At 37.6% G+C, this 15,818-nt stretch overlaps 1 protein-coding gene across 3 annotated transcripts in view; it reads left to right on the top strand.

Moving 5' to 3' along the window:
• The window catches only part of WDFY3 (WD repeat and FYVE domain containing 3), a 145,895-nt gene that overhangs the window by 64,062 nt on the left and 66,015 nt on the right, over positions 1-15,818 (top strand). For all 3 annotated transcript variants that reach the window (XM_085316344.1, XM_085316343.1, XM_085316345.1), the window contains exons 13-20: positions 499-676; positions 1,832-2,046; positions 3,564-3,676; positions 5,959-6,190; positions 8,104-8,204; positions 9,217-9,435; positions 13,433-13,614; positions 14,714-14,945. In XM_085316344.1, coding sequence (XP_085172470.1) covers positions 499-676; positions 1,832-2,046; positions 3,564-3,676; positions 5,959-6,190; positions 8,104-8,204; positions 9,217-9,435; positions 13,433-13,614; positions 14,714-14,945 — 1,472 coding nt within the window. The remainder of the gene's footprint in view (positions 1-498; positions 677-1,831; positions 2,047-3,563; positions 3,677-5,958; positions 6,191-8,103; positions 8,205-9,216; positions 9,436-13,432; positions 13,615-14,713; positions 14,946-15,818) is intronic.

Here is a 15,818-nt window from a genome sequence, read left to right as displayed (position 1 = left end):
AACTTTCTGTTCTTGGAGATTAATTACATATTGCCCATGGATTCGTAATAGCATGTTTTCGTAAACAATTGGTAACAAAGACCAAATGGGGAGAAACATGGTAGAAGTTGAATATGTCCCATGTAGCAGGAACAGTGGTAGATTGTGTACTCCTATCACTACGTGCGTTGCCACCTTAATTAGAAGAAGAAGAGGAAGGTGATGAAGTTTTAAACTTTTTAGACTATGCAGCATCTGAGGAAAAGCGCTGCTGAGTTAGAGCACAGTCCAGAGGTGGAGATCCTTTCAGGTTGTCTTAGGGGAGCATATGCAAGAACAGATTTGAGAAGAGGAATGCATTTGGTGTATCTAATCGAAGGAAGGGAAAGGAGAGGGGAACAATGTCTAYGTACAGGTTCAACTTTGCAGCAGCAGTTTGAGAAGTGCAAAGCTAAGAATGGATGAGTTTTATAACTTTGATTTTTTTTGTTTTGTTTTGTTATTCTTTTTTTCTTGCAGGCATGCATATCACTCTGTTTCAACACCTCCTGTTTACCCTCAGAAAAACATTGCTGATGCAAAAGTCCAGACAGGATCTACATCCGTACAGAGTTCTGAAGCGGTTATTATCCACCCTGGTGCTATGCTTGCAATGTTGGATCTTCTCGCCTCTGTTGGATCAACTACACAGCCAGAAGTAGGCAAAAAATCTGCTATCTTAAGCTTTAAGAGTGACTGGGGAAAAAGGATGGCTGGAAAAGACATGTTGCACTTTCATTTCATAATGATCAGCTAATACATCTCACAAAACAGAGTGATCAAGTTTGAATAATTGGTTGCATAGAAAAAGATCTGATATAAATCACTTTATTTCACAGACTTCCGGGGGTTTTTTGGACCTTTTGGCAGCAATGTATAAATTCAAGAAAATGTCTTAAGTGGCTATCAGATRTGTTTCTCAAGCGTTGTGATGGATTCTTATGTTCCCTAATGTATCAGATACTACATGTGGTACAAGGAGGACATTAGGTTGGGTAGTATAGCTCATTGTATACATACTGTTTGAAATAACTGTAAAACATTCTAGTTCTCAAACTGTACTACTCGCTTCATACAATTCTGGAGCAAAAACGCTACTGGTTGTTTTTATATAGAAGATCTGTTGGACATTTTTGCACATTGTTTAAGTAGCTTTCATTTGAGATGGCTTTCCTGAAGAACACTGTTTATCAAAATAAAGTCCAAAAGCTAGCAAGAGTTGCTAGTCTTGATTGCTTTTTGTTGCTTTCTATTGGTGGTGAGCATGGAGAWCTTTTGTTTCATGACAGAGCACTGGCACAGGTTGCCCAGAGAGGTTGTGGAGCCTCCTTCTCTGGAGATACTCAAGGCCTGCCTGGATGCAATGCTGTCTAACGTGCTCTAGGTGACCTGCTGAGCAGGGAGGTTGGACTAGGTGATCTCCAGAGGTCCCTTCCAACCTTACTGATTCTATGATTCCTTGTCTTCGGGGTATTAATGTGGCAGCTACGTTGCATATATTTTTATGTTTTCTAGAAGYAATGATGATGATTGGTTATCTAGGAATAGCATAGCTATCATAAAGATAAARGTTCTTAGTACTCTCTAAGCAGATACAGTCTCATTTCCGTTTGCGAAAAGGTTATTTTAATCATCTATAACTGAATTATTATTTTTTAAAAAAAACTTTGTGTTAACCTTTCATATAACTTTTTTTTCAAAAAAGAAGATGGCAGTGTCTTCGCGCGCACACACACACATATGTGCACGCACATTTAAGTACAGGACGTTATGTGTATTTATTGCTAGTTCTTTTTTTTAATTTTTTTCCTAGCATGCACTAGATCTCCAGCTTGCAGTGGCCAACATATTGCAATCTCTAGTGCATACAGAAAGAAACCAGCAAGTCATGTGTGAAGCTGGACTCCATGCACGACTCCTGCAAAGGTGCAGCGCTGCTCTGGCCGACGAGGACCATTCGTTGCATCCCCCGCTCCAGAGGATGTTTGAAAGGCTGGCGTCTCAGGCGCTGCAGCCGATGGTGCTGAGGTCAGAAATGCGTACCGAAATCCGGTCAAGCTGGGCCCTTGTGCCTGCGCTGTYGCTGGCTGGCTGTAAATAGCTTTGATTGTTAGACAGCATAAATGACCTTGTGTGATAGTGATTGCCCAGAATCCCATTTTATTTCTCCTTAAATAGGCTGTCTCGCTTTTGTTAATTGGCACGTAACCTTGGAGATGTTAGGAATTTGGGGAGAGGGGGAGTGTCTGTTTTCTTTGTTTTGCAGAGATTTATGGAAGCTGAATGCTTCCTTCCTTCTTCCTGCAAGCCTTCAGAGGTTATCAGAAGTGCAGTTCCTGGCTAGGTTGTCAGGAAGAGCAAATGTGATGGCTTTAAAAGCTACCATTGCCATAGAAGACAATAGATTCCTAGATGTTTCTATGCAACATTAAATAGCTCAGATCAGAAAAAGCTCAACCCAGCTGTTTTATTTAGCACTGTCGTTATGTGAAGGAAACAGGAATATGATTTAAATAAAGTCTAAAAATTGAAACCTTCAGGGGGGATAATGGGATTTACTGCCCTCTTGTACTTTGATAATAGTGGCTGGTCCTCTTAAAGGCAAGCTTTCTTGTAAGATAAAATTTCTGAGAATAGGTAGAAAAAATAAATAAAGGAAATGGCATTGTGTTTATAACTTACAGTATTTGTTGAGATGCATAGTCATCAGTATAGTTCCAAGAAGTTAATCTTTCCGCGTGTTAATGCGAGTATGTTTATATATCTKTGCAAGTACTTAAAAAAACAAATTTGAGAAGTTTGTCAAGAGCGTTTTTTGAGCCATTGGAGAAGTACCCACACAAGTGTGCGATGCTTTGAACTGATCTGTAGATCTCAACTGGAATAGAGAACTTTTAAAATTGGCTGCRGATTGTTGACCGGCTGACTTGCAGCCTTAGCGTCAGAGAAGACGGTTTGCCAGTTCGCTTCAGTGATACGCACCAGTACCAGCAACCATTCTGCAGCTAGCACCTTGCTGATGGTCTCAACATGGGGACTTAAGCTTCCCTGAATGTAGATGTTGATGGTGCAGGTGTCTGTAGGTATAGATATCGACAGCCATGAAACTATCCCTCTGCTTAAGATGGACACTCTAATAAAGTAATGCCAAAGTCATGTTCTCTCTTCAGCCTGTGACCTGCCTTTCCCAGTGAGTTCAACTTGCTGGATACAAATGAGCATGCGTTCTCATAGTCTCCTGCAGATAGTAAGTCTCATTGCAGAGCGTTTTAGCCAGGATAACTCACACTAGAAATGGTGCGCTTTGTTAAAATTGTTTAATCAGTTGAAAAGTCAGGTTTGTGTAAAACTGAAATAATTTTGAATGAGTCAAATATTTCTTGTAATTATTCCTCATTTTATATTTTATTTATACCTATTTAGTTTTAAAGTTACATAGAATTAAAGTAATTATTGTCACTTTTAAAAAAATTGCTATTAGACTTGATGTCATTCTGGGAATACAAATAGATAATTTRATGTGTAATTTTTTTTTATTCTCTTAGGGAATTTTTACGTCTGGGAAATCCTTTGAATTGCGGAGCTTGGGACAAAAAACTATTGAAACAATATCGAGTGCACAAACCCAGCTCACTGAGTTTTGAACCAGAAMTGAGAAGTAAGTGCTCAAGTGCTAGAAATCTGATATGAAAAGTTTCAGAGCCCCCAATTGTGCGCTTCATAAAAGTTTGTAGATAAAAATCCAGAAAGGCCTATATTCCACCYCCAACTTTGTATACGTGTGAAATAGTCAAAACAAATTGGGCTTGAAAAAGTTCTAAATGGAGAGAGAACATAGTATGCTGTAGGTGACCCTGCTGAGCAGGGAGATTGGACTAGATGATCTCCAGAGGTCCCTCCAACCTTACTGATTTTATGATTCTGTGATAGTACTTCTGTTTCGCAGTACACATCCAGTGAGTTATTTTTTTTTTGATTTTAGGAAGAGCTATCATTAAATAGGATGATAACTTGCTTTTGAGTTTTTTTTAGTAGACTATACGACTGTAGTTATTTAAAGTAAAAGAAAGACTATTACTTTCAGATACTTTTGTGTGCACATCACATGTCACTACATCCATTTAGGTTCAATTCATAGGTTCTTTCATAGATTTGATAGTGACAGATAAAATAACTCAAACTCCTACACTTTAGCCTAATTCCATTTATTTTAGCTAGACTAAGAATCCATGTCATTGTTAGCATCACTAGTAACGAAAAGGAAATAGAATTAAAAAAAATAGGATGAGGAAAACTTAAAATCTGGGAAAATATCTCAACCTAATAATTCTCTTACTCAGAAAGAGGACAAATTTAAAGTTGGAAACGCCACTCTTAATTGTTTAAAGTTCAGGAATTTCTGTTTCATTCATTAATTTTTCATGATAAATATTTACAGTATTTTCTTCATTGCTCCCTTTCAATATGTTTATGTTCTTGATATACTTTAAATTTAAACCTTTAATAGAAGGTACTAAGCATGGATTTAGTTATGAACACACAGTAATCTAAACCTTTTGAAGAAAAAGGACAGGGTTGCACACCCTTAAAAAAAAAAAAAAAAAAAACACAGCTTTCTGATTGCTGTATGTAAGCTTTAGTCTTAATTGTGTAATTAACACTGACAGAAGGTATTCACAATTTATTTTGATGGGACATTCACTATCTAAATGAGATACCCTAAATCATACCCTGTGAAAATTTTTGTTGTGTCTTTGCGTGGTATCCTGTCGTGCAAGTTCATCCGCGTATGAGTACTTCATCCATGTATGAGTAGCTCATACAGCAATTGCGCATCAGCTATAATTATCACACTAGAACAGTTGTCTGTTTTCCAGATATTTAATAAATCAGTCTGATAAATTGAGCTAAACATCTGTAATAGGGGTGGGTTTGAGTTTAGTATAGGTAGGTTTCTCCAGCCAATCCGATCCTCTTTTCCACACTCACTCTTTTTTCTATTATTATTGTCATCATCCCTAAGTTGTAGAGCTTGGACATAGCTGTTAGTGTAGTATAGGGAAGTTTCCAAAGCATTTGATATTTGTTGGTGTAAACTCATTGGCRTTTGTCCAGCTGTAGCACACCATTAAAAATATCTTAATTGAAATGTCTGAATTATTTGAAAGGATTTAGAAAGCATCTTGGATGGTGTTAAATTACAAACTTTAAACCCCTTCCCTCTACCCCCAGTCTACACAGCTCTCATACACRATCTTGTATCTCTGAAGTAGAAATAACTGAACTTGTGTTATGTCACTAGATGCAGTACTGCTGAACTGCTGAATAGAGGGGAGAGCTAGGTTTTTCTGTTGGCCAGTGTAGACTTTTTTTTTTTTTTAATAGATGTGTTCTGGAGGTGAGGAGGGCATCACTTTGTGAACATGTCGATCTGAAAAGTTTTTAACCCAGGAAAGAGAATGGGCAAAGCTAGCTTCCTGGGTATCTTGCAAGTTAGCATACTGAATCTACTAAGCTAAGCTTACTGAGCTTACTTTCAGCTTGCTCTGAGAATTTTAGTTCAGAGTTGCTGCAAATGAAAAACATGAATCAGAGTTTTTTCCTGTCTAATAGGTCATGTAACAGGAATGCACCCGAAACAAAGGTTATGCAAAAGGGGCATTTTCCCTATGTTAGGCAATGGGATATGGGTTATTGACTCAGTTTTTGGCTTTACCACAGGCTTTCTGTAAAATCTTGCACAAGACATTAATCTCTTTTGCTTAGTTGAACATTTTTATAACGAGAGTAATACTTCCCAACTTGTATCCTTCTCGCTGAGAGGCTGAACTTGTTAATGACCATTGAACTCTGCCCTGTGGTACTGAAAAGCCCAAATACGTGGCCTGAAAGCGTCTCCTTTTTGGCAATGCTTTTGTTTTCTCTTGGCTTCTACCGTAGATAGCATGGTTACCTCGATGGAAGGTCTGGGTTCTGACAATGTGTTCAGCCTGCATGAAGACAACCGCTACCGGATAAGCAAGAGCCTGCTAAAACCAGCAGAAGGGAGCACAGTACCCCTGACGAGAGTGAAGTGTTTGGTGTCCATGACTACCCCACACGATATCAGGCTTCACGGATCATCGGTCACTCCTGCRTTTATTGAATTTGACACGTCTCTTGAAGGGTTCGGGTAAGGTCCTACGGTGCTCTGGGAGAGCGTAGTACAMGGTGTAATGTGTACTTTCTTCTTTCAAGTGTATGCTTGTCATTTTTAACAAAAAACTTGCAAACTGAAAATAGGTGATTAGATTTAAAGAAAAGAGTAGAATACTTCACGCCACGTGAACTTCGATTCAGTGTAACTGTTGAAGTCACTGATGGCTTGTTATAATGAAAGTGTAAGTGCTTATGTGTGCAAGGGTAGTACCCACTCAGATCTGGTTTTCCTGTGTGTAATTAAGGCTATTTTAAAATAAATGAACACTAACATACTCTTGCAGAAAGGTATGAGCTGCTAGGATTCGTGTGCAGCATTTGAACGGCTTATATGCACTGAGGTCTGCTTAAAACTTCTGGAGAAAATGGTAATAAGGAAGTGGACAAAGCAGAAATATACTTAAAGCAGAAATGAAAACTATGTTGAGTTCAAATAACTGTGGAAAAACTTGATTTACTGGAGGTGTTGCTCAAGTACAACACTTAACTCCTCCTGTCTTTTACCACCTCATCTCTTCTCTTAATGTTTTTTCTCTTTCACATTGAAGTGAGAGACTTTGTGAGGATCATCTGTGACGTAGCTTATCTGTATAGAAAATTAAAATATGATGTCATTCTCGGCTTTTGTTTATGCAAAATGTTTTGCCTTATCTGATATAGAAATGGAGCAGTGGAAGAATCTCAGAATACTAATTTTTGTCCAGTGCTGAGGGCCAAATATCTCCAAAACTGTTATTAAAAATGTGAGTTAATAGTAAAGGAAATAGGTCTCCTTTAACTATGTGTAGACTGATCCGTAGACTGGGGCTGGCAAATAGACTGAAGGCAGGTATCTTGATGGCATGTTGTGACATATGCTCAAGTCAGAACGAAACCTTGAATGGTGAGTAATTGTTTAGAATATCCCAGAAACTTGGTTAAAAGCTTTAAAAACTTGACTAGAAGCTTTGCTAAAAAGTTTCTAGTGATAAGAATAAGTAAAAATGGCAAGAAGCCCAGAAGAAAGTTACGAATTCTCATATGAGATGAGTAGCTCCGCAACACCTTTATTTTAGTCTCCCTTTAAAAGAATTTTAAAAAGAGGTAGAAATGGTCTATCATCTAGGACAATACCACAATTTCATAAAACTAGAAAGCAGCCCCACCTGACAGAATTCCTTYAGTCTACCTTCTCTTTGACCCTCTAGTATTAACATTACTGAGTGTCCTCTGTTAAGTCTACTTGTGTTCTGGCATGGGCTTAGAAAACAGAGCCAGTTGCAYCATGGTGTTCAAGTTCACATTTGTTCAGGCAACGTCTGAGAGCGTAATCCAGTCTGGATATTTATGAGCTCCACTGCTACGGCAAAGCAAGCATGCAGGGCCCGTCCAGCATGTAGCCTTTGCATCCAATATTGCCGGGGACTCTGTCTTTGAAAAGAAGTGGCGCTCAAAACTCTCTGCTACRTCCTTTATAAGAGGAAAAAACTTCTCTAGATAAAAGAACAAATTGAAATATGTTAACAAAGTAAATTATTGCTGTGGTTACTCCAGGAGATCTATAGGCGCTGGTAACTTACCCAGAATTAACCCACATAATGCAACTGTGACTTCTTGTAATCTCACTGGTTGCCTRTGAAGGCTGCCGTAATCAATTAAGAAATGTCGCATGGGCATAAGCCTTTGCTCCTTTGCACCGTAGAGATATGCTGCCAAAGCTCTTTGCACTGGAGACAGTTTACCTCCACCAGGAAAACTCTTGAGAGTTCATTTCCACTTTTCATTAACCCATACAGTCAAGGAGAGTGGTATGCTTATGGTGTATTTTTCTAGGCTATATTTTGTTTGTATCACACCCTGGCTGTATTGACTTTCACGAACTCTAGTGCGTTCCTGGTGTTTTAACAGCTGCCTGTTTTTGCCAAGTTTGGCTCCCCATAACGCACCTACAAATAACGCTGTCACAACAGGACTTATCGATGGTGCAGTTGTCAGTGGAATTGGAACTGGTAAGTACTCAAGTATTACTGTTACCAGTATTCTGTATTTGATAATGTTCATTTCTCTTACGTTTCTTTGTTAACCACGAAGTGATAGTATGGCATTGGATGTTGTACACTCTAAACTGCGAACTCCTTTTTGAATCCTTTCTTGTATGTTACTGTCACTTTTTCCCCCAAGTCAATGAAAAGCAGTATAAAATGTAAATATAAAATATAAGGCTTTCAGCAAAAGGTTGAACAGACTTTTTTTTTTTTTTCCTGATATGTTTTCTTGCTCTTGTATATAGTATAAAGAGCCTGGTATATGCATTAAGAAAAGGTTGAGTTAGCAGTGTTAGGTACACAGAGCACAGGAAACGTGGACTTCGTTGTAATGCTATATCAGAAAAATACTACAACAATTCTTTCACATCCCTGAAATCTGTTCACTGTATGCTGCTCTGCCTGTGGAAGCCTGGTAGGCAGTGGACCTAATCAAGCATGATCATGTCTGAAGTACAAAAGCAAAGTTGAAGTTTTGTTGCAGTGAAATAGAATTATTATTAGAGGGAGAGCACCCTGGGCTATCAGATAGATTTAAGTGTACGTGGGAGAGAGACCTGCTTCAGCGAAGACTAGATAGCGTTCTCATTGCTTGCTGCTGTTATGAAATAGTTCAGTGGTCCTCATGTGTGTGTGAATTGGGTTACACTTCAGCTTGTCGGGATGTTAACTGTTTCTAATCCATTTCCAATTTTTTTTGTTCAAAGAACTGAAACTGAGGTGCTCCAAGAAAGTATATCTTTAGGGTTAATTTTTGTTTCTAAAAAGGGGATACCGTGCAATTTTTGCTTTACTTGATTTTGAAAGAAACCACTCTGAGCTAGCTTTATGTGGTTATTTTTTAAATCCAGGCTTCAGTCACAGATGAAAGAAGTGAAGTTTGAGTCCAAGCTGATAGGAGAACAAGGACAGGAGCACATAGCTATCCACAGTGACAGCCACTCCAGCCATAATGGGTTTTAATTTTTGTTTTTAGGTGAAAGATTTTTCCCACCACCATCTGGCTTAAGCTACTCGACTTGGTTTTGCATTGAACATTTTAGTACGCCTCCCAATAACCACCCTGTCAGACTGCTTACTGTAGTGCGACGTGCAAACTCCTCTGAGCAGCACTATGTATGCCTTGCCGTTGTCCTCTCAGCAAAAGATCGGTCACTAATTGTATCAACTAAAGAAGAGTTACTTCAAAACTACGGTAAGAGATGAGCAGTGTCATCAGCTGTTCCTGGCAGTATTATTGAGGCATAACAGCAAGTTTATTTTAAACATAGTATTTAGAAGTTTTGTTTAATGGAATTCTTATTGCAGCTGCACCAGCTCTGAACGTTTCTTGACGATGTAAGAATGCAAAATATATAGATATTCCTACAGAAATAAAGAAGCATTTGTAGTTTCTGAAGAACAGCTGGTATATGCATATGAATAGTCTACCAAAACACCTGAGCACTAGAGATTAGAAAGAGGGAATATTTCACCTTTTTTGCAAGCTTTTGCCTCTATTTGACTTGAATGGTTCATTTTAGGCATCACCTTTTAGGGGAACAAGTGCTAACTATCCTGGCAGTGAAGAAGATCGGAAATAGTAAACTGAAAGACTGAACACTTTTTGGATCTGGATACTCCAGTGCTTGCTGGTTATTTGAAAGTGATTAATCATTTGCAGGATGAACTTGCTTTATTATTATTATTTGGAAGTTTAGTGGAACAATACATGATAAAAGAAATTGTTGTGTTTTGAGGGTGCCAACAGTGAACGTCATAAAAGGGCAATGCTGTTTTCCACGKGGTAGCTAGAGTAGTCTGTACTGCTAGTTTGGTAGACTTTGCATTGTAAGATAYGGAAGTTGCTATTAGTTTTTTTTTTGGTTTTTTGTTTTTTTTCCCCTCCAATTTTTGTCAACTTCCAGCCTGCAGAGAAAACCAAATTTAAAAGATTAGGGATGAGAATGAGATGCTTTAGGTGGTGAATCAAGAATGGTTGTAAATATCCTGGTTTTCTAAAAGAGAAATATCTTTTTCTTGTAATATTCTGTAAAGCTTGAGTACCGCTTAATGGTTCAGAAATTGAATTAAAGGCATTCTGGCATTTCTGAACTTGCAGCTTATGAAAAAATTGATTATATTTAGGTATGCCTAATGTTTGATTGTGTTTGATGCTGTATGGATTTTTTGTGTGGTATTTCATACCTTGGATGCTGAGGAAACTCATACTGTATAAAAAAGTCATGCTCTTTCCTGCTGAGTAATAGGTACTAATAAAGAATTTTTACAACAGTAATTATTTACAAAAAGCTAAGCAGATTATTATTGAATGCTCCATATTTTCATGCTAAATCAACATTCACATTATTAACTACAGTAGTTTGTTAGTAAAAGTCAAGTTCAAAGCCAAAAACTTGGTCTGAAGACCGTTAATATAGGGCAAGAACTAAAATTCTTTAATTACAAAGATATTGTCAATTTGTTTTTCTTAAAAGACCGAATTCTTCTAGGAGAGAATCAAATAAGTCCATCTTCATTAATTATTTTTGCCTGCATTAGAGCTATAAATTGTGTGGGTTTAGTTTGTAAGCCCGTATATCTAACTCTTTTAAAAAGATTGGATTTGAAGAGGCTTTGTCAGAAAAGAGCTCAAGGTCTCTTAACTGGCTGCAAAGACAGGTTTTAATCACATACTGCAGTGGAGTGCCACCCTATCACAGCTAAGTAGTAGCTGGTGGTGTCTTAGGGAACACTGAGCAGATAAGTACCTGAAGAACTGAGATAGAAGGCCCACCGGCGTTCGGGGTTGAAAGGGCTCGCAGCCTCTTGTAAGACTAAACGGGGAGTTTGAGGATTCTTTTTGYGATTGGGAATTGTACTTCAAGGTGCTTGGCTGAGTGAGGGAAAAGTGGAGAAAAGATTGTTTCTGTACCTGAAAGTTTGTTCCAAGTACTCTGGTTTTATCATTTGTTTTTTGCTGCCTCTAAAGAGAAGAGTTCAGTTTTCTCTGTACACGCTGCCACTGAGGTAAGAGGATTAGTGAATTCTACTCCCTGAATATGAAAGAATGAGAAGAGATCTGAAAAAGCTCTATTTTCTGTTGAAGTGCTCCTTAGTGGAGAATTTTTGACGTTTGTTGTTGTCCCCTCTCTAGCTTTCAAGTGCGGTGTGGGTGACTCTACTTGGTGGCAGGGAAACAGTGYGCCCAAGTACTGCAAATTGATCATGCTTTCTGGTATGAAATCAAAGAAAGTCTTTTAGAGAAATTAAAAAATCTTGTATCGAGAAGCGAAGTGTGTTTAAGCCTTCAAAAGAAGGGAATTGAGCACCTGTTATTGAAGAAAGACCTGAGAAGTATTGAGGAATATAGATGGGTGAATGGGGACTGGTGGTCAGGAACTTCTGGTTTGCAACCCTTAYGGAGGCGTTGGGAGCGGGTTCATCTGGCCACACGTGTCTAAGATAGAAGCATTTTTTAATGAGTGCAAAAGTAGCCAATATAGCTGAGGGAGCGTGCAGTGCGGTTCCCCTTACCCTACAGCAGAAGATGCTCACATCTGGTCAGGTGAACTATGGCCCAAACATCACTGATATTTCAAATGTCAGTGATATTTCTAAGGAAAGCCTATGGGGACTAACTGAGGTAAAGATACTAAAAACTAGAACATATGAGACACCTTAATTCTTACTTTTGACTTGGTCAAATGTTTTAATTGACAAAAGTCATTCCTTCAGTAGCAGCATAGTTCAGAAGACTGAACTAGTTCAGAAACTAAAATTTTCTTAGGAATTTCAAGAAGGGAAGAARGAACGCTAGTATGCCAAAGTCTGAATTCTAAATACCAGCTAGCCCGTACCTGATGTGTTTCTCTCTAGTCAACTATCTTTTTTGCAGCTTTTATTAAGGAACAAAATCTAAGGCTTTTAATCCAACTTTAATTCACTTAATGCTGCTATGCAATTTAGCGTGATGATTCTTGCACAAATGCTTTGAAAAAACTTTCCATTTATTTACATGTTTTGGTATGTGTCACCTAATTGCTTAAGCAAGACAATTGCAAGCTACCTGTGGAAACAGTGTTTAGCAAGTATTTGATAAACATGGCTTACAGAATTCCAGATCTTCTGAAAATTTGCAGGTTAGGACAAAGACYATTGAGCTATTCTGCAAAATACCCTCATTTCWCTCTATCTTTTTTCTTCTTCTTCTTTTGGGRTTTATTAACTTAAATTAACATGGTGGCTTCCTTTCTCTGCTCATAAAAATCTGAGAGGGCCGGTATTACAGTAAGTTTCTTATGAACTCTCACTGTTCCTTGACTTGGTAATTAGCCCATCTTCTGTTTATAATGATGGTCATTTCATGGGGGGAAAAAAATCAATAAAGATGGATTTTCTGATCTGTTGAGCCAACTGTTTTTCCAAATACTAGTGAGTCAATACTGAAGTTGTTGACTGGAGTACAAATAGAGCTGGACCAAGTGTCCAGGTGTTAGTTTATTTTGTAATCATCTGATTTAATGCAGGTACAAAAAAGTGTTAGTGTGCAGCGTAGAATTTCCTGCTGTTGACTGCATACTTCTACAGTATGAGAAAGATGAAAAATAGCTTTGCAGTTCTAGAGAGACATCTGTTATCTCTTGCTGACTACTTCTGTAGAGTTTCTTTTCAAAAAGGACAAATAATATTTTTTGACTTACGTAGTGGCATTAGAAAGATGTAAGAAACTTCACTCAGCTAATTATTGCAGTTTTAAAAAGTTCAGTTAAAATTTCAATAAGAAGGTCGGAGGAGAGAAGGAAAATGCAATCATCAAAACTTTAAAAGTATMCTGGGAATTTTATTAGAGAAGAATTAAGGCAAAACAAGACCAGGCCCGTTGTTAATGTTAATAAAACTACGTTTGCTTGTTTATATGCAGTTATGTAAGGAAGTTCGATCTGTCAAACTGTGATACTATAATCTGAATACACTTTTAAAAAAAACCTCTAATTTCATTCTTTCGGTTTTTGTATTTGAAAGTTTTAAAATATTTAAAGCTATTTATATCGCATTACTACTCTTTTTTGGTCACATTATTACATACGCTTTCTAAAATTTTGACCCTAATGTATCCCTTTAGAGTATGTTTCATGTCAAGTCTAATGATATAAGAATCTCATACTCATAACATCTTTACTTGCTCCCACTGAGTGTTCCTTTCCTTTTAGTTGATGACTTCAGTGAAGAATCATCATTTTATGAAATTCTCCCTTGTTGTGCTCGTTTCCGCTGTGGTGACCTTATAGTGGAAGGCCAGTGGCATCACCTAGTTCTGGTCATGAGTAAAGGCATGCTAAAGAACAGTACAGCTGCGCTCTACCTGGATGGACAGCTTGTTAACACTGTCAAGGTAAAATAAACCTTTAAATCCTCGCTTTTACTGTGGGAGTAATCACTCTCTGTGCACATGCTCACACACTTTTTAATAAATATATATATGTATGTATATATATATACACACACACACACACATACGTGTGTATATGTTTATATATTTATAAATGTATTTATATACACAAATATGCGTAAAGAAATATATATAAAATAAAAATACATTTATAGAAGGTGTATACAATAATTTATTTAGAAATGCATGAATATAATGTAAATATAACAAGAGTATAAAGGTACTGTGTGTGTGAATATACATGCGTGCAAACACATTGTGTGTGTATATATATACACACTCACACAAGCTTTTATGTTTGTACGTTATATATATGTATATAAAGTATATATATACATGTATATATGGCAAATATATATAAAAAAATAAGAAAGAATGTTTCCTTTACATGCCAGCTGTGATCTTGACTTGTGCTTGGGTGGCATCCTACATAAAGGTGCGGTACTACCTGCTTTAAGATATAAAACTTATCTGAATTCTTGTGAATTCAGTGCTTCATTCATTGTCCAGCTTCCAACATTTCTTACGAACAAGAGAAGACCCTTAAAAAGATGAGTCTTTTCTCACTGCACAGCTCTGACCCAGCCCTAGTTGAAAGAAGTCAACAAATGCCATCTCATGCATGAGCAGTAGAAACAATGAAGGAGAGAGGGTATGAATGGTGCACTGAATGCTAAGCAGGTGTGGCATAGCTACACTGCTAAATAGATTATAATATTAACAAAAAGCTTTTTAAAAAAAGGTGTTCCAAGATACAATATCGCCTCATTCTTCAGAGTTTTTGAGCGCAGAGGTCATGTGTTCTCATCCTGTGTTATCATATGCAGCTTGATCCTTTGAAAGCCAATTAACTTGTGATTATACATTTCCTTCTGGATAATATTCCTCACTTTTGCTATATGGTGTTACAATACAATGTGTTACGTATCATTCAGAGCACCCCCTTGTTTGCAAACCACTTTCCTGAATTTTTAATATGTCTGCGCTCTCTTCACGATACTCGCGCTCTCTCAGTAACTTTACAGTATTTTCTTCCTTACAGCTTCACTACATTCACAGTAGTCCTAGTGGGTCTGGTTCTGCCAACCCACCTGTGGTCAGCACCGTTTATTCCTATATTGGCACGCCACCAGCCCAGCGCCAGCTCTCCTCCTTGGTGTGGCGTTTGGGGCCTACGCACTTCTTGGAGGAAGTTTTGCCTGCTGCAAGCGTTAGCACTATTTATGACCTGGGTCCAAATTACGTTGGAAGTTTTCAAGCCGTGTACTTACCATGTAAGTAGTTGCAGCAAGCAACTTGGCACAGGTGTAGCTGAACCTTTTGTGTATCTATTTGCAAAAGAACTGAGAAATACGAAGATACCATAGAGGAGAGGAAAAGCTGATAATGTAAATAGCTCTATAGCAGCTATTGAAAATGATGATATAAATCAGAATTATCATTTTAACATATTTTTGCTAGTTCTTGTCTTGAGGTGTGATAGAAATGCTGGTATTCCTCATTTTGTTTTTAGTTTATTAAGAAACCCTTAAAATTTGTCTTTATTTGTACTCTATGTAATATCTACCGTAGAAAGGGATATCAGAAAGTCTATTTAAGTTGCAGTTCCTAAATGTTATAGCAATCATACTTATTTACAGTTCTTGCAATTTATTCTGTACTTTGAACAGAGTTACCTTGAAATGCAATTGATTATAGTGCCTAAATAGGTCGCCTGAGAATAAAATTGAATAGGAGGGATTGCAGTGCAGCAAATACTCTTAAGCATTTGTTGCAAATAAACATGAGTAATGGTTCGATTACATTTTTTCTTTTTAAACCTTCTTGTTTGAAATAGAAGAAGATGCATCTTGAAAGGATTGGAATGATCTTTGTTAGAGATGTGTTGCCGCAGCTCTGTCTTTGAACTGTTCAAACAATGGATTCTTCGTTAGCTCAGATAAGATGAGCTGTCATTAGGCAAGATACTTCTCTTCTGCAGCACTCCCTGTCTTTCTGTACAGTTAGATTCCATCCTCATTAATGTCAACATACTGCCAGATGATGTTCATTACTTTATCTGGCTGTCAGAGAGCTGGCAAGTGAAAAATAATTCCTTTTTTTAAAAAGGTGGAAGATATCAAGTCTGCTTGTCCTTGTGGGTTTTT

The sequence above is a fragment of the Rhea americana genome, unplaced genomic scaffold (genome assembly GCF_003343005.1).
Source record: "Rhea americana isolate MKP2758 unplaced genomic scaffold, rheAme1 scaffold_462, whole genome shotgun sequence".
Taxonomy (NCBI): Eukaryota; Metazoa; Chordata; class Aves; order Rheiformes; family Rheidae; genus Rhea; species Rhea americana.
This window is presented reverse-complemented; position numbering and strand designations above follow the sequence as displayed.